Source organism: Chiloscyllium plagiosum, unplaced genomic scaffold (genome assembly GCF_037043375.1).
Source record: "Chiloscyllium plagiosum isolate Xiang-an unplaced genomic scaffold, Cpla_swu_hap1 HiC_scaffold_6, whole genome shotgun sequence".
Lineage (NCBI taxonomy): Eukaryota > Metazoa > Chordata > Chondrichthyes > Orectolobiformes > Hemiscylliidae > Chiloscyllium > Chiloscyllium plagiosum.
The window spans coordinates 92,483,606-92,503,526 of NW_028270144.1; the positions used below are offsets into that span (position 1 = coordinate 92,483,606).

Sequence of the window (19,921 nt, forward strand, 5' to 3'; positions counted from 1 at the left end):
AGAAACAATCTCATAGAGTCATAGAGATATACAGCACGGAAACAGACTCTTCGGTCCAACCTGTCCATGCTGACCAAATATCCCAACCCAATCTAGTCCCACCTGCCAGCACCCGGCCCATATCCCTCCAAACCCTTCCTATTCATATACACATCCAAATGCCTTTTAAATGTTGCAATTGTGCCAGCCTCCACCACTTCCTCTGGCAGCTCATTTCATACACGTACCGTCCTCTGTGTGAAAAAGTTGCCCCTTAGGTCTCTTCTAGATCTTTCCCCTCTCACCCTAAACCTATGCCCTCTAGTTCTGGACTCCCCTGACCCCAAGGAAAAGACTTTGTCTATTTATCCTATCCATGGCCCTCATAATTTTGTAAACCTCTATTAGGTCACCACTCAGCCTCCAACGCTCCGGGGAAAACAGCCCCAGCCTGTTCAGCCTCTCCATGGAGCTCAAATCCTCAAACCTGGCAACATCCTTGTAAATCTTTTCTGAACCCTTTCAAACTTCACAACATCTTTCCAATAGGAAGGAGACCAGAATTGCACGTAATATTCCAAAAGCGGCCTAACCAATGTCCTGTACAGCCGCAACATGACCTCCCAACTCCTGTACTCAATACTCTGACCAATAAAGGAAAGCATACCAAACACCTTCTTCACTATCCTAACTACCTACGACTCCACTATCAGGAGCTATGAACCTGCACTCCAAGGTCTCTTTGTTCAGCAACACTCCCTAGGACCTTACCATTAAGTGTATACGTCCTGCTAAGATTTGCTTTCCCAAAATGCAGCAGCTTGCATTTATCTGAATTAAACTCCATCTGCCACTTCTCAACCTATTGGCCCATCTGGTCAAGATCCTTTTGTAATCTGAGGTAACCCTCTTCGCTGTCCACTACACCTCCAATTTTGGTGTCATCTGCATGTTTACAAAGAACTGGATAGCGAAAGTCATTTTGTAATTTGTATGTGATTCCATGACTAGGAGAACCCAGGTTGCTTTTCATTCTTGAAACATTTTAATCTTGAAGGTGGAAACCTTTGGAATGTACAGATAGCATATTCTATGTGCTGTATTATCTAATTGTAGGCTTGTGCGCATGTTCTGCACATTGCGATTTCCTCACCTTAACACTGCATCAGTAAAGGTGAGGGAAAAGCAGGAAAGCAAACTTTCAAGCCCAGGTAATTCTGGATGATACTTTCACATGAGCTGGTGCTTGTACCAAGCATTGGCACAACCTCAATCAATGGGCTGGATCTTCATCCCCAAGATAGGCGGTGGGAGTTGAGAAATTTCTCAGCCTCACACAACCGCTTAGGAATATCCGAGTTCTGGAAGCATAATCCTGAGTACTGGCTGGGGTGTTGGCGATGTGCAGGCAACTGACCCAGATTCAGAGGCAAAGCTGACTGCAGAGTTTAAAGAGCCATCTCTGTGCCGAGGGACTTCATGCCAATGAGAAAGGAAACAGGAAGGCCCTCAATCCTTCAACACCAAAACCACCCACCACCCCACCCATGCCACCAGGTTTCTCCCATCCAAACTAACTTCCAATGTCTGTCATGCACCCTATATCCAACAGCCCCATGGCTTCTCATCTCTCTGCCATGGTATGACCCAGCAAAGCAGCTCCCATGTCCTCTATGCACCCAAGCCAAGCTATGGCACTTACAGACGAATCATTCACCTGTAGATACTGTAGATAAGCAATGAACCCTACAGAGACATATAAAAATAGCTTTAAGAGATAGTTCTTCATTTAAATCTTTCTATGACAGGACAATACAAATATCAAGCATCCAAATTGTTTCTGTCGCTGAAATTGCACGCACTTGTGAATAAAGGCTCTGAAATTGACAATAATTATTGAATGTCTGGAGCTGTCAACCAAGCAGGGGTTGAATTGTTTTAATAGAGTAATAGATTCCTGAGCTCTGAACAATACATCATTTGAGACTGCAAATCTTTGTATCTATCTCTCTCTTCCTTTAAGAGTTCCTTAAAACGACCTAAAGGCTGCACGCTGGCTCAGTGGTTAGCACTGCTGCCTCAAATCATCAGGGACCCAGGTTCAATTCTACCCTCGGGCAACTGTCTATGTGGAGTTTGCACATTCTCCCCGTGTCTGCATGGATTTCCTCCAGGTATTCCAGTTTCTTCCCACAGTCCAAAAGTGCGCAGGATTGGCCATGCTAAATTGCCCATACTGTTCAGTATTGTGCTGGATAAATGAGTTAGCCTTGGAAATGCAGGGTTACATGGATAGGGTAGGGGGTTGGCTCTGGGTGTGATGTTCCTTGGAGGGTTGGTGTGGACTCAATGGGCCAAATGGCCTGCTTCCACGCTGTAGAGATTAGATTAGATTAGATTCCCTACAGTGTGGAAACAGGTCCTTCGGCCCTACAAGTCCGCACCAACCCTCCGAAGAGTAACCCACCCAGACCCATTCCCCTACCCTATATTAACCTATATACTACCCTGCCTAATGTACCTAACACTATGGGCAATTTAGCATGGCCAATTCACCTGACCGGCACATCTTTGGACTGTGGGAGGAATCCGGAGCACCCGGAGGAAACCCACGCAGACACGGGGAAAATGTGCAAACTCCACACAGACAGTCGCCCAAAACTGGAAACGATTCTACCTGTTTAACCCATCTTAGATTTGATTTATTAGATTACTTACAGTGTGGAAACAGGCCCTTCGGCCCAACAAGTTCACACCGACCCGCCGAAGCGCAACCCACGCATACCGATTCCCCTACATTTACCCCTTCACCTAACACTTCGGGCAATTTAGCACAGCCAATTCACCTAACCTGCACATTTTTGGATTGTGGGAGGAAACCGGAGCAGCCAGAGGAAACCCATGCAGACACAGGGAGAATGTACAAACTCCATACAGGGAGTCGCCTGAGGTGGGAATTGAACCCGGGTCTCTGGCGCTGTAAGGCAGCAATGCTAACTACTGTGCCACCGTGCCACCCCTTAGTATAGCTTTATCTGGCTCAGTGTCAAATTTTGTTTGATCATGCTTTCAATATGTTAAAGGCAGTAAATAAATGTCAGTTATTGTCCTCGTTATCAGTAGTGATATAAAGGCTGAGTAATTTTTAAAACTGTGATATTGCAGTAATGCAGTCAAACCTTTGATCTTGAAGAGTTAGAGTTTCTGAAGAGGATCAGGCAAATGAGGTAATTTGAGCTATAGGGAGAGGCTGAACAGGCTGGGGCTGTTTTCTCTGGAGCGTTGGAGGCTGAGGGGGTGACCTTATAGAGGTTTACAAAATTATGAAGGCCATGGATAGGATAAATAGACAAAGTCTTTTTCCTGGGGTTGGGGAGTCCAGAACTAGAGGGCATAGGTTTAAGGTGAGAGGGGAAAGATATAAAAGAGACCTAAGGGGTAACTTTTTCACACAGATGGTGGTTCGTGTATGGAATGAGCTGCCAGAGGAAGTGGTGGAGGCTGGTACAATTGCAACATTTAAAAGGCATTTTATATGAATAGGAAGGGTATATGAATAGGAAACGTTTGGAGGGATATGGGCCGGGTGCTGACAGGTGGGACTGGATTGGGTTGGGATATCTGGTCAGCGTGGACGGGTTGGACCGAACGGTCTGTTTCCATGCTGTACATCTCTATGATCTAAGTGAGGCTCAATGCTATTCTTTAGTAAAATCAAAGATAAAATTTGAAATCTAATTACTGCAGAAGCTGGATATTTTATGTAAAACCAGAAAACGTGCGAAATAATGATGCATGCAGCACAAGAGCGAGTGATAAAGGAAATAACAGCAATGACTGTGCTTGGAATGTTTTTCTTGGCTATGGTACCCTTAGGGGTGTCTGAAGGCTTTTAAAGGCCTTGTACAAATAAACGTTTATTTTTAAAGTGATGTGCAAAAGCAAAAAGGGTCATGTGAGAAAAAACGTCTTCATACAGAGAGTAGTTTGGGTGTGGAATGCACTGCCTGGGAATGTGATGGAAACAGGTTCAATTGAGGCATTCGAGAGCACATTAAATGATTATTCGGATGCAAATGGTATGCAAGGGAAAGGCAGGAGATTGTCATTAGGTAATAGAACCAGTGCATGTGTGATTGACCAAACAGCCTCCTCCTGCACTGCAGCAATTCTCTGAAAGGTCACAGATCTGAGACATTGATCGGCATTTTTTCAGGTAAAGGTTGACCATGTGAAATAGGAGCAGAAGGAGGCTATTCAGCCCATTGAATTTGCTCCACTATTCAGGGAGATCATCAACGCACTTTCCTGACTTTTCCCCTTAAATCTCTGACTGATTTAAAAATGCCTTTCTCAGTCTTGAATATACCTAATGATGAAGTCCCTACAGCCCTCTGCGATAATGAATTCCACAGATTCACTACCGTTTTTTTAAAAACAAAATCTCATTATCTCTATCTTAAATGAGTGACGCCTTATTCTGAGATTGTGCCCTCTGGTCTTAGATTCTCCCACAAGGTGAAACAAGCATCTATCCTGTGAAGATCCTCATAATCTTATATATTCCAGTAAGATCTCCTCTCATTTTTCCAAATTCCAATGAGTACAAGCCCAACCTACTCAATGTTTCCTCAAAAGAAAACCCCTCCATACCCAGAAATTAACCTTCTTGGATCTCCAATGCCACAGTATCTTTCCTTCGATGAGACACCAAAACTGTTCACAATGTTATAACTAAGGTCGGATTAGTGATGCGCATAATTTTAACCAAACTTTGCTACTTTTATACTACGATCCCCTTAAAGTAAAGACCAACATTGCCTTTGCATTTCCTATTACCTGCTGAACTTTGGTGCTAGTTTTTTGTGATTCATGTGTGAGGATTGCCAAATCCTTCTGTGACGCAGCTTTCCGCAGCCTTACCCCATTTAAATAATATTCACCTCTTCCATTCTTTCTACCAATGTGCATAATCTCACACGTTCCCACATTATATTCCATTCAAAGTAATGATTCAATTCCAACCAAATTAATCTAGTCATGCAGGTACAGCAAACTTTGTTTTAACTGGCACCTTGTGAACTGGCAAAAATTAAATACCTCAAATATTGTGATGTTTATCATTTTATTCTGTCCAATTATTATAGATTTTTAAAATTTATTTACCTCAATGTAAATATACTTGTCATTCAATTGAATGGCCATACCACACATCAACAGTCGATTCAATTTCAAGTCAATTTCCGTGATGTCCAAGTAGTCAGTTGAGGTTGCATGTCAGTAAAATTTATTTAAGGCAGTGTTGCATTATTATGTAACTGATTCATGCTGTAAATAAAATATAACAGTGATGTGTATACCCACTGCATATGTTTCTATCACTTAGTGCGTGTTTTTACATTGATTACATGGACCTCTTGATTATCTGCAATATTTGATTAATTGGTCCCATCAGTGCCAGATAATAAAAAGTTTACTGTATTTGATACATGACTCTATATTAGAAAGAGATTTGCTACGAAGTTACAGGCAGTGATATTTGCACATGTTTCCTGATCAAGCTTTTATTGACATGTCCTATGTTACGCAGTTCACTGAAGGTAAAAAAAAAGTCAGGATCCTGTTCAACTTTGTCACGAGCTAATAATTGCCAAAGCTTGCGCAGCACACATTCTATTCAGTCCAAAAATAGCAGCTGATATCCTAATTGATAACATAGGGATCACAATTGCTGCTTCAAAATATAACCATTTCCATAATTTGCCAGATCAAATTTCCAAAGAAATCATTTTGATTTTGTTTTCTGTATTAAAGGATCAAGTTGACACGTTGACATTTCAGAATCATTCCCTGAAGGACAAAGCAAAACGATTTGAAGAGGCCTTAAGGAGAAGTACGGATGAGCAAGTTGAGGTAAATATTGACTGAAATACGCGTTCTGAGAATAACTACAAAATATGGAGAAATGGAACAATTATCCTAATTTCATTTTCAATTTTTTCTTGCATTTCTCTTTCCATGTCTGACACCAATTGTAACCACGAGGGTGATTTGTAACTCACTGCTTAACGTCCACAATTGAACCCATTATGATCTCTCTTTCTGCAGGCTATCTCCTGTGCTGAAAATAATGAGCAGCTACGTTTTTTTTTTAACTGTCATGATCTGAAATTATTTAAATCCCGGCACTTTAAAAATGTGATGAACAGGCTGCAGGTTACAGTGCTAATAAAAATGACTCTGCTGTATTGCTTTGTCAGGTCTGGTGTATAGTATCTTTCCATGCATCAAAGCTGTTTTTTTTAAACTATCAAGTCTATAAAGCAGGCATTGCATTGGATTTTTAAAACCTTATTTAATCTCCACATGGCTCCTGAGATCTGCTTAGGGAGTATTCTGGGTACATTGTTGTGAGTTAGCATTGTAAGCTGTGACGAATGAGGTACTTTGTACAAGGATCAGCACTTGTGTCCCAGCTGTTTACAATATATTTCAATGATTTGGATGTAGGGACCAAATATACTTTGTCCAAATTTGCAGAAGCTAAACTAAGCTGGATTGTGTATTGTGAATTGTGAGGAAGATGTGAAAAGTTTTCAGGAGGATTTATTAAGGCTACAGATGGGTAAGAATAAGACAGAATATAATATGGAAAAATATGGAGTTGTCCACTTTGGTGGGAAGAACAGATGTGCTGTATATTTCTCAAATGGTAAGACGTTGGAAAGATGTACAAAGAAACTTAGGTAAACTTGTTGATAAGTCATTGGAGGCTAACATACAGGTATTGCAAGTTATCAGGAAGGCTAAAGAATTGGAAGACTAGAGTAGTTAAGTCTTGCTTCCAAGTGGCACTTGCCTATCAAACACTTGATACTCCTTGCCTGAATTAGGTGGTGAACACTGTGGAAGGAAGTTAGAAAAGACAAGGGTCTCATCAGAACTCTCTGTAACAGAAGGGCTTGCTCAAAGTGCATGGTCAGAGTCCGCTGCATACTCAGAGTGAGCAAGACTTTGCTGGAATAAGACGGAGTCAGTGACTAAGTGGAAATTTGCAGCAAAGTGGGAATCCCAGACCAGAGGAGGAAAGAGCTGCTTTAATTAAGATTTGTGGTCAGAAGTAAAATTGGTGGATTGATTACAGAAAACTGGGTGGGATTGTGCATTGTTGGGAGGATGCAAAGAGGATTCAAAGTTAGACAAGCTGAGGAAACATGTGAGCAAAAATATGGCAGATGTAGTACTATGTGGCTAAATGTGAAGTATACACTTCAGTGTGAAAAACAGAAAGGTAGAGTTTTATTTAAATGATAGTCGTGGTCGAGTGGTTAAGATGATGGATTTGACATCCATTTGGATTTTCCTGTGCAGGTTTGAATCCTGCCAATTGCATTGGGGCAGCACGGTGGCTCAGTTGTTAGCACTGCTGCCTCACAGCACCAGGGTCCCAGATTCAATTCCAGCCTCTGGCAACTGTCTGTGTGGAGTTTGCACATTCTCCCCATGTCTGCGTGAGTTTCCTCTGGATGCTCCGGTTTCCTCCCACAGTCCAAAGATGTGCAGGTGAATTGGCCATGTTAAATTGCCCATAGTGTTAGATGCACTAGTCAGAGGAAAATGGGACTGGGTGGGTTACTCTTCAGACGGTCAGTGTGGACTGGTTGAACCGAAGGGCCTGTTTCCACGCTGTAGGGAATCTAATCTAATCTAATATATTGGGAAATAGAGAACTACATTTGGATACTAGACAATGAAAGTGGATAGGCAGATTTAATAAGCAATTACTTTGACCTTCATTGCAAGGGGAATTGAGATCAGAAGTAGGAAATGTTTTCATGCAGTTATATCAGGTCTTGGTAAGACCACATCTGAAGAACAGCGTGCAGTTTTGGTGTCCCTACCTAGGAAGGGTCACAAAGAGTCTGCAACTGTGGTTCACTGGGCCCATACTTGAGATGGCAGGACAGTCCTATGAGGAGAGATTGGTTCAACTAGTCCTGCATTCACCAGAGATTAAAAGGGTGAGAAGGGATACGATTGAAACATATAAAATTCTGACAGGGCTGGACGGACTGGATGCAGGGAGGATGATTTTCTAGACTGCGGAGTCTAGACTCAGTGAAAACAGCCTCAGGATACAGGGGACTATTTTGGACTGAGATGAGAAAATATTTCTTTGAGAAGGAGTAGCGAACCTGTAGAATTCTCTACTGTAGAATGCTGTGAAGGCTACATCACTAAACATGTTCAAGAAAAAGACAGACTTTATGTGTCTAAAGGCACCAAGGGGTATCAGGAGCAAATAGCAATGAGACAGAGGATCAGCCATGATGGTATTGAATCGGGGAGCAGGATCAGTGGGGTGAATTCTTCTGTTCCTTGTTTCTATTAGATCTCTCACACGGCCTTCGGGGCCTTTCTCCCGGGGGTTTGGCGATTCAGGTGAGTTCCCAGCTTGAGCTACTCACCTCAGCAGTGAAACTCCAGCCCTACATCTTCCCGTTCAAAGTTATTGTTAAAATTTAGCAGCAGCATTCCCTAAGTGAGGAGGGGAGTTCCTAAACATACATGGCTACTTTTTTCAAGGCAACATTTTATTAACATGTAGTTTGCTTTCATTATGTTGTTACCAAAGGTTGAAGAAAAAACAGATACAATAAGATATGGTATGAAGATGAGATAAGATCAGAGTTATTAATGTTACCAAGCTGATCTACAACACGGTCTTCCCAGTGATCACAGTAATGAACTTCCTCTAATTGCATAGCCATGTGATGTATTGTGCACAGCACGCCTTACAATCTCTTCCTTTACCAGGATATTTAAAGTCATCTTCTTCCTCACCTCTTAAGCCTCTGTTTCCTCCCAAGTCACAGGTCATCCGTAGGAATTTCCTTTTCAAACAGTAAATATGTATCAGATAACAGAAGTGTTTCTCTTCAAGGTCAAATGCTGCAGCATGTTTTCTGACTGAATAGCAACAGCAGTTTAGCACAGCTCCCAAATGTGGTTACATTATGTTTCGGAGCATGCTCAGTTCTCTGTCAGAGGATAGTGGGCTTCCTCCCTATTCCAGGACCTCAATGTTTAACTTAGATGACACGTCAGTACTGAGAGATTCTTAGATTTCAGAAGGTGCTAATTTCTGAATCAAGAAGCTTAAACTGAAGCCCATTGACTTGACCAAAGAGTTACGTGGATATTAAAAATGACTTTGCATTAACATCTCATTACCGCAGAGTCACTAGTTCAGGGACTGGTCCTGCCAAATGCACCCTGCCAAAAGGAGCCAAAAATGTTTTCTAAATGAATTCAGAAATTCTGAATTTGTTAGATAATAATCTCCATGCAACAGCCATTAATTTCTTTACATTAAGTTCATCAAATACATCAAATTCATCACAGACAAAAGCCAGACAATTTAATATAATTTCACTCAGTTATTTTATAGGACAGAAAGGAATGCTACTTAGCAACAGAGATTTCACTGAACGTGCTTCAAAATAGATCACTCCCATCCCCATCTCCAGAACAAAATAACAACTCCAATTGGCTTCTTGAATGACAGCACCAACATTACCTTCAGCATCAGCAATATCATTCCAAACTAATCATCTCTGTCCCAGCAAGTGTACTGGATATCCCATGCTTCTTGTATGTTTTTCTGGCAGGTTCCATCCTGATTTAAACCCAGGCATCCACAACTCATTCATACAGGGTCAGAGTGCATATGTTACTTTCCTTCATGAATGTTCTATTTCTGCCAAGCACCCAGCTGTTCCACTATTTTCTAATACTATCCTTGGAGGGCTTGTTTAGAAAGACATCCAATAATTCAATAAGACTGGTTTGATCACCAGAAATCATTATAATGTCATTGTTTTGGGATTGGATTTCAGCAATAGCATCGCTGCCAAGTTGATCATCTTGCCATGGCAGATGATGGAGTTCAAATTCAGCAGAAATCTGGAATTAATAGCCTAATGACCACCATGAAACCATTGTTGATTGTCGGAAAAATAATCGATCTTCAGTAAGGCATTCGACAAGGTTCCCTATGGGAGGCTGATTAGCAAGGTTAGATCTCATGGAATAAAGGGAGAACTAGCCATTTGGATACACAACTGGCTCAAAGGTAGAAGACTGAGGGTGGTGATGGAGGGTTGTTTTTCAGACTGGAGGCCTGTGAGCAGTGGAATCGGGTGCTGGGTCCTCTACTTTTTGTCATTTACATAAATGATTTGGATGCGAGCATGGGAGGTACAGTTAGTAAGCTTACAGATGACACCAAAAAGCAGCACCTACTTCACAATAATTTGCTCTCTGAAGTTTTGTTTATTTTACATCAGGACTAATCTGTCTCTGACCTTATTCTGGCCTTAGTCCAAACATGGACATGCATCAAGGGTTCACAGAGCTAGATGGTAGATTAAGAAGCAGCCCCTCAAAGGTTTCAATCACAGGTGCCCCTGCTGAACTAATTTAAACCCCTCCCAACAGCACTAGCAAACCCTCCTGTAGGAATGTTGGTCCCATTCTGACTCAATGCTAACAAAGCTCATGTAGAGATTCAATAGTCCCCAGAAATGACCTCTGTAATCCAGAAATCCTTCCTGCATCCCCAACTCTTGAGCCATGCAGTCATCAGCCCTAGTCTCCTGGATTTCAGCAAGACCTTTGACTAAGTTCCATATGGAAAACTGATAAAGACGGTAAAAGCAAATGGGATCCATTGTAACTTGGCAGGTTGGATCCAAAGTTGGCTAATGGCAGGAGGCAGAGCATGATTGTGGAAGGCTGTTTGTGTGACTGGATGCTGGTGTCCAGTGGCATTCTACAGGGATCAGTGCTGGATCCCTTATGGTTTGTGATATGCATAAGTGATGTAAATAAGAATGACCACATGCTGATAAGCAGATTACATAATGATTGTTTAGGTGATTGACAGGGAGGAGACAGGTCTTAGGTTACATGAAGATAAAGCAAGGTTGGTCAGATAGGCAGATCAGTGGCAAACAGAATTTAACCCTGAACAGTGTGAGGTAATGCACTTTGGAAAAAGTAACATGATAAGCGAGTACTCAGTGAATGAGAAAACACTAGGAGGCTCAGAGGAACAGAGAGATTTTGGAACACTTGTCCACAGATCCCGAAAGGTGGCAGAACAGGTTAATAGGATAGTTGGGAAGGCATACAGGACACTTGCATTTATCAGTTAAGGCATAGGTTAAAAGAGCATAGGAATAATGTTGGAACTGTACAGAACTTTGGTGAGCGGAACTACACTCCAGGAGTGGTCTAACCAAACTATAGGAAGGATGTGACTACATTGGAGGGGGTGCAGAGGCGATTCACCAAAATATTGGCTGGAATGGAACATGTGTTGCTGGAAAGGCGCAGCAGGTCAGGCAGCATCCAAGGAACAGGAGAATCGACGTTTCTGGCATAAGCCCTTCTTTCAGGCTTATGCCCGAAACGTCGATTCTCCTGCTCCTTTGATGCTGCCTGACCTGCTGCGCTTTTCCAGCAACACATTTTCAGCTCTGATCTCTAGCATCTGCAGTCCTCACTTTCTCCTGGAATGGAACATGTCAGCTGTGAAGAGAGGCTGGATAAGCTAAGGTTGTTTTATTTGGAGTAAAGAAGATTGAGGGGTGGGGAAACGGGATAGAGGTGTACAAGACTATGAGGGGCATGAACAGGGTGGGTGGAATACAGCCGGTCCCCTTAGTTGAAGGGACAAGAACAAGAAGAACAAACTTTCAAAGTGTAAGGTGGGAGGCTAGGGGGGATTTGAGGAAAGGATTTTTCACCCAGAGCTTGGTGAGTGTTTGGAATGCACTGCCTGGTAGGGTAGTTGAGGCAGGTAACATCACAACTTTTAAAAAGTACTTGGATGAACTCGTGAAGGGTCATTATACTCGAGGCTAAGAGCCTAGTTTGGGACTATTGTAGGTGGTTGTGTAGTTTTGGCTGAAGGTCCTCTTCTATACTGTATAATTCTGTTGAAAGGTGAGCCGATTTCCAGAAGTGAGTGAGAGTGACAGCCCTTGATATCAAGGTTGTACATGACTGAGTGTGCATCAAGGAGCCCGAGCAAAACTGCAGTCAATGGGAATCGGAGAGAAAACTCTCTGATGATTTGAGTCATACCTGGCACATAGGAATATAGTATTGGTTGTCGGAGTTCAGTCATCTCAGCTCCAGGACGTCTCTGCAGGATTCCTTGGGATAGGACCTACCATCTTCAGCTGCTTCATCAATGAGTTTCCCTCCATCATAAGGTCAGAAATAGGTATGGTCACTGATAACTGAGCAATGTCCAACATCATTTGCAACATCTTAAAATACTGAAGCAATCCATGTTAAAATGCAACAAGGTCTGAACAATATCCAGATTCGGGCTGACAAGTAGAAAATAATACTTACACCATACGAATACCAGGCAATGACCATCTCAGTAAAGAGACAATTTAAACATCATCCCTTGGCATTCAGAGGCATTGTCATCACTGAATCTCATACTATCAACATCCTAAGGATTAACATTGATGAGAAACTCAACTGGACTAGCAATATAAATAAAGTAGTTGCAAAGGCAGTTCAGAGGCTAGGAGTACTGTGGTGAGTAACTCACCTCCTGACTACCCATCCACCATCTACAAAGCACAAATCAGGAATGTGGTGGAATACTCCCCACTTGCCTAGATGGTGCATTTCCAACAACATTCGAGAAGCTTAATATCATCTAGGACAAAGTAACCAGCAGCACGTCCACAACATCCAATCCCTCCACCACTCAGTAGCAGCAGTATATATCATCTCCAAGATACACTGCAGTAATTTAGGCTCCTTAAGCAGCACCTTCCAATTCCAAACCACTTCCATCTAGAAGGACAAGGGCAGCAGGTACAGGGTATCCCACCACCCACCAGTTCCTTTCCAAGCCACTCGCATTCCTGACTTGGAAATATATCACCATTCCATCAGTGTTACTGAGTAAAAATCCGAGAACTCCCTCCTTAAATGTATTGTCAGTCTATCTATAGCAAATGACTGCAGCAGGTAAAAAGGCAGCTGACCAGGCACCTTCTCAGAATAAATTCTGGCCCAGCCAGCAAGACTATACATGCCACGAATGAATAAAAAGCAATGTCCCCAAAGAGTAGATTGTTTTCTTTACGTAATTCTCCTGGTCTAAACATTCCTCAAACAGATTTTGAAGCCATCTTCATGCATCCATCATTTATCATGAACATAGATGACTACTCCTTTTGAAAAGTACTGTTTTGAGATGGTTTTTCTCTTGAATATCTGAACTCTCTTAATCTGTGTCCTTTCAGAAATGCAGAAAGCATGAGTGAACTTACTCTATTTATGAATAGCCCTAACATCTCTAACTTTGCTGTCCATCTGGCTGGCAGGCATGTCAATGTTTATCAGATTCTCACCCACATTCTGATTCAGGCTAATCAATACCCAATCTTTCGTCAGTGTTGTTTACTGGAAGACTCTATGAAATCCTGACCTTCTGTTTCTCTTCACAAGAACCTGATACACCATCCAAAGCTGACTTTGAAATCTGCAATATCTAATTTACTCGCTTGTCTGAAAGTGAAGATTCTGATTGATCTTTGAGAAAATGACAGCCTATTGTGGTGATTTTCACTGATACATTTTTCAAATTAATGTTCTAACTGCAACCACAAGCTAGGCTTTCCTCTGTCTGCACATTTACTCTTCAGAATCTGCCTAAGCTGTGTAATAAGCTTACCCTGATCGTAATGTTATTCTCTAGAACCTTTTATTCTGTAGTTGGTCCAGTCTGCAATCTCAATGACTTGCTGCTTTAACTGCACTGTGTATCTGCTACTCTTTCTCGATATCACGTGACCATATTAGGGAGTGGAATTGGCATGCAGCAGTGAGGAGGTAGGATCGAGGCAGCATCTGAGAAGCAGGAGAATCGACGTTTCGGACCAAAGCCCTTCTTCAGTACTATTGCCCAAAACATTGATGCTCCTGCTCCTCAGATGCTGCCTGACCCGCTGTGCTTTTTCCGCACCATACTCTCGACTCTAGTCTCCAGCATCTGCAGGCCTCACTTTCGCCGCAGTGAGGGGGTAACCTTAGCAACACATGTTGATGCAGGCAGACTTCAGGAGCTCAACAGATGTCTTCAAATGGGTAGAGGATCAACTAAGGTCAGTTTAACTTCAGCGGGTAGTGAGTAGAAAGAGTTTGGATATTTTAGCCAAAGTCAAGGTTTGACATATACACAGGAAATGTAAAAAAAAGGATTGGTGGATGAAAGATTTAGGATTGACTTATACATAATCATCGATGATTCAAATGCGCGTACGTCTCTAGGTCTCACTAGTCATTGCCCAAAGATGGGAAAAATGCTAACTTCAGTAACATGGTGTAATTCACACTTTTTGATATCAGGGTAACACTTAACTGAATGTGACATCAAGTCAGGCCGAACCCTGACTTGACCCCCTCAAAATGTATTAAGAAGATAGCCTAGACCCTAACTTTTTTCCATTCCAGTTTCAATTTGATTGGCCAAACTACTTGATGTTCAGCACTATACACTTTATTCATACACATTAGTTAAAGTATAACAAAAGAAAGAAAAAATTGGAATAAGTATTCTATTGGTTAACTTAACAGAATAATAGATTATTTAACTACTAAACAGTAACTGTTCCAGTATGGTAGCATCCATAAATGCACCAGCAGCAAAGGCAAATTCAGTAAAATGCATTGCCTCACAGACGATTCTCTAGGAATAGAATCATAAAGATGTACAACATGGAAACAGACCCTCAGTCCAACTTGTCCATGCTGACCAGATATCCTAAATTAATCTAGTCCCATTTGCCAGCAATTGACCCATATCCTTCTAAACCCTTCCTATTTGTATACCCATCCAGATGCTTTTTAAATGTTGTAATTGTACCAGCCTCCACCACTCTCTGTGGCAACTCATTCCATACATGAACTGTCTCCTGCATGAAAATGTTGCCCGCTAAGTCCCTTTTAAATCTTTCCACTCTCGCTTTAAACCTGGGAAAAAAGACCTTGGCTATTCACCCTATTCATGCTGCTCATGATTTTATAAAGTTCTATCAGGTCACCTCTCAGCCTCCAAAGCTCCAGGGAAAATAGCCCCAGCCTATTCAGCCTCTCCCAATGGCTCATACCCTCCATGGCAACATCTTTATAAATCTTTTCCGAACCTTTTTCAAGTTTAACAACATCTTTCAGAAAGCAGAGAGACCAGAATTGAACAGAGCATTCCAAAACTAATGTCCTGTACAGCTGCAACATGACCTCCCAACTCCTGTACTCAATGCACTGACAAATAAAGGTAAGCATACCAAATGCCGCCTTCACCACCCTGTCTACCTGTGACTCTACTTTCAAGGAATTATGAAGGTGTACTCCAAGATCTGTTCTGCAACACTCCCCAGGACCTTTCTATTTAGTGCCCTGATTTGCCTTTCCAAATGTAGCACTTCATATTTATCTAGTTTAAACTCCATCTGCCACTTGTCAGCCCATCTGACCAAGATCTCATTGTACTCTGAGGTAACCTTCTTCGCTGTTCACTACACCTCCAACTTTGATGTCATCTGCAAGCTTACTAACCATGACTCCTATATTCACATCCAAATCATTTATATAAATGACAGTCCAGGAAGAAAAACGTTAAAACTCAGAGAGAGAGTATGTAGCAGGGAAAGATGTACTATAGCTTCCAAACCAGTTTCAAGATTGCAGCAACTGCTACTGAAAAACTCAAACTAAAAATCCAGATTCTATGACCTCACCCATTCAGGCTACTTGTATTGTTCCAATTTTAAAAAAGCCCAAAGCCTCACAAGCTGTTTATTTTATTGGATTCAAAGGGACAGCCTCACACCACTGTCTTTAAACCAATCTTCAAAAAAAAGAATCATGACAAAATGCATGTCTTAAAACAATAGTTTCATCGCAAGTCACACTTGCAAAACATGAGTTAATGGGAATCACGGGGAAAACTCTGCTGGTTGACGGTGTATTGAGTGTAAATGAAGGGTGGTGGTGGTGGTGGTGGATTTTGGAGGTCAAACATCTCAGCCCCAGGACATCACTTCAGGAGTTCCTCAGGGTAGAATCCCAGGCCTGATCATCTTTAGCTGCTTCATCAATGAGTTTCCCTCCATTATAAGATCAGAAGAGGGGATGTTTGCTGATGATAGTACATATTTCACACTGCCCATGGCACCTCAGAAGCAGAAACAGTTGTGCTAATGCGCAGTAAAATCTAGATAATATCCAGGCCAAAGCTCGTAAATGGTAAGCAATATTCGTGCCACAGTCAAATGACCAGCTCCAATAAGCTAATAAATAATTTAATTGTCGCCCCTTAATGTTTACCATGTCGAATCTGCTACTGTTAACATCCTGGTAGTCACCACAGACCAGAAACCGAATGAGACCAACCATATTAATATGATGGCTATAGGAGTAGGTAAGAGGCTAGGAATTGGCTGCTGGTCAAGATTTAAAACTTTCATACTAGTATTCACATCCCTCCGTGGACCAACAGCTCGTGATTTTGACAACCTGTATTTATTTCAGTGCTCACACTTTCAGAGCCATGGTTATATTGCCTCCTTGTTGTAGCAGGGTTTTTTTTCAATTAATACCCCATTATTTCATTGTAATGGGTTTCTGCCATTTGTATGTGTGTGTGTAGGGGTATGTGTATATTTTGAACCTGCCTGTGTGAAAAATACATGAGGTAGGCTGCATTCATAAATAGAGCCTCAGTATCATTTCTTATAATCCTGCCATACATGGAGCTGCTGCAGATGATGTGGAAATTGACAGATGCAATGGTATGATTGTAATATTATTCAATTGACTGAAACTGACAGGAAGCTTCAGAGGACTAATAATCCAGAATCCCATGCTAATATTCTGCAGATGTGGGTTTAAATCCACCCGAGGTAGATGGCAACATTTGAATAAATTATATGAAATAAAAAGCTTGTCTAATGTTGGCCATGTAATCATTGTCAAAGTTCATAAAAATCCATCTGGTTCACTAATGTCTGTTAGAGAAGAAAAACAAACCTAGTGTGGCTTCAGTGAGACCCAAGATCCTCTTAAAGAGTTGTTGCTCCAGTATTTTCCTGTCCTTTGAATTTTATTCATTTTTATTCTATTTCACAGATTGCCCTGGCACCATACCAGCACCTGGAGGAAGATATGAACAGTCTAAAACATGTTCTTGAAATGAAAAATCAACAAATCCATCAGCAGGAAAAGAAAATTATCGAATTGGAAAAACTGGTTAGAAGAATAACTAGAGTTGTGTTCATGACATTTCAGTGCATCAGATCTGATGTTTCAGCTTGCCAAATCTGTGCAGTTTTTTTGGAAGCACCTCATTGCAGGAACAATGCCATATTGTGTATATACAGCATCCTGTTGCTCAGATTTTGTTGAATGTTAATATTCTACTTTAAGATGGGAGCAATCTGATTTAATATTGCCAACTATGCAGAAATAGTGCTGGCTGTGACTTTAAAGTCAATTATGTTCAAAGGTATACAATATGTTGCTTTCTTTTTCCTGTTTTCACAAAGGGAAACTCCCATTGGTTTTGACAAAATACTCAGTATAACTTTTTCTCTTCAGCCCTCATAAGAGATTTTCAGACATATCCCATCTCTTCATAATTTTCTGGCCATAATGTGAGAGATTACAGGGTAGAGTGCCCAAAGCCTGAGTGCTGTTTTGAAATGTAATGTCACATGCCTAGACTACAATTGCCCTTGTCACCTTCAAGCTAATTCTTTCATTATAGGAAGGACGTGGAAGCTTTAGAGAGGGTGGAGAGGAAATTTACCAGGATGCTGCCTAGACTGGAGGGCATGTCTTATGAAGAAAGGTTGAGGGAGCTAGGGCTTTTCTCTTTGGAGAGAAGAAGGATGAGAGGTGACTTGATAAAGGTGTACTAGATGTTGAGAGGCATAGATAGAATGGATAGCCAGAGGGATTTTCCCATGGCCGTAAAGGCTATCATGAGGGGGCATAATTTTAAGGTGATTGGAGGAAGGTTTAGGGAAGATGTCAGAGGTAGGTCCTCTACTCAGAGCCAGTAGTGGTAGTATAGACAGAGACATTAGGGACATTTAAGCGACTCTTAGATAAGCACATGGAAGTTAGTATACTTAAGTGGGTTAGAGTAGGATAAAAGGCCAGCACAACATTGAGGGCCAAACGGCTGTACTGTTCTATGTTTTAAATAGATCTGGAAGGCCCAGTTTCAATCACTACTTTGTGCCTTGGGTTGAGGAAGGGAAAATTGTATTGGTACAGTTTATTTCTGCTGGGAGTATATGAGTGCAGATCGGGGCTAAGACAGGATCAGGATCATATGTGATGCTCTGAGTAATATAACTTGCTGACATTTAGCAGTACTTTGAACTTTCCTCACATGACAAGGAACTGATGAGATTAGATTTACTGCCGTTCTTGCACTCCACCCCGTTTTATCTTCCATTTTACTGATTCAGTCTGGTTAGTTTCCCACTAGGCAAATTAGCTGATGGATATATATTTGTCCACCATCCAGTACACAAACCGTATTAAGAGTCATGAAATCGTGGAAGTTCTAGATTTTTTTTCCATGTTCCCCTTATGACCACAGATTAGATATTTCTTTCCAGTTGTTTTAAGAAACAGAAAAATAAACACACTTTAAAAAGAGAGAAAAGGTGGGAGAAGTCAAAAATAAAAATGGAGACAAAAGTTAGCAGTTGCATTTGTTTAAACATGGTGCAGCTACACATGAGAGATACACAAGTTACATTTATGTGCCTTAAAGAACACTTACATTGTATGGTCCTGTTTTATTTCTGTCATGCTAATGTATGTTTGGACCCCACACATCGAATACATATGTGCAGTGCAGAATCTCACTTCCTGGGAGCCCCTCTCAGGATTTTGTAAACAGAACCTTTTAATCTCTAATGAATAGAAAATGGTGTGGATCATGTGCATGATTTGTGAGTATGTAACCTCAACATTCATTTGAAAAAACATCTACCCACCAAGTCTGCTTATTCGCTATATTTACCAAGGCATTGTTCTGAACAAACACAGAAAATGCTGAAGCAACTCAGCAATTCTGACAGATCTGGAGAAAGAAAAATAGGGTTAATGTTTTGGGTAAAATATAACTTTGCATCAGAACTTCTGCAAATGCTCCTATATCTGCTGAGTTTCTCCAGCATTTTATGTGTTTGTTTCAGATTTCCAACTCCTGCAGTTTTTTGCATTTATTTGATTGTTCTGAACATTTTTTAATAACAATATCACAATAAAACCCAGAACAATGGCCTTCTTGCTATGTCGGCTGTCTGTAAGACTATTAGATCAATGTTTCTACATAATAGCATGATACGTCTTCATTTATAAAACAGTGTTATTATCCCATCCATGTAGGCTGAGAAGAACGTGGTATTAGAAGAAAAAGTTCAAGTTCTTCAGCAACAGAATGAAGACCTGAAAGCCAGAATTGACAATAATGTTGCCTTAACAAGGTGAATAGTCACACCTTATAATAAAAAAGGCTTTATAGCTACCGATGGCAAGCAACTAGTGGGTCCCTTGAGATGATGAGTAGCATTACAGCTATGTCACACTCCCGGTCAAGACTAGTCACTGGAAGGATACCATTGAGCACTGGCTTCTGCGTGGAATATGGAGCTGACCATCAGTTTTTGAAATCCTTGTTATTACTTTACTTGCATCTGTTACTATTTTGTACTGAAACATGGTCCATCAGGTGACTTTACTGAGATTGAGGCCATTGAGCCAAAGGATAAGACAAAACACTCTTTAATTTTAAATTAAACTCTTTTCAAATTTCCTTTGG

At 41.3% G+C, this 19,921-nt stretch overlaps 1 protein-coding gene across 3 annotated transcripts in view; it reads left to right on the forward strand.

Moving 5' to 3' along the window:
* LOC122550775 (microtubule-associated tumor suppressor candidate 2-like) overlaps positions 1-19,921 on the forward strand; it is a 456,058-nt gene that overhangs the window by 427,726 nt on the left and 8,411 nt on the right. For all 3 annotated transcript variants that reach the window (XM_043692024.2, XM_043692025.2, XM_087988203.1), the window contains 3 exons: positions 5,794-5,892; positions 17,209-17,328; positions 19,489-19,586. In XM_043692024.2, coding sequence (XP_043547959.2) covers positions 5,794-5,892; positions 17,209-17,328; positions 19,489-19,586 — 317 coding nt within the window. The remainder of the gene's footprint in view (positions 1-5,793; positions 5,893-17,208; positions 17,329-19,488; positions 19,587-19,921) is intronic.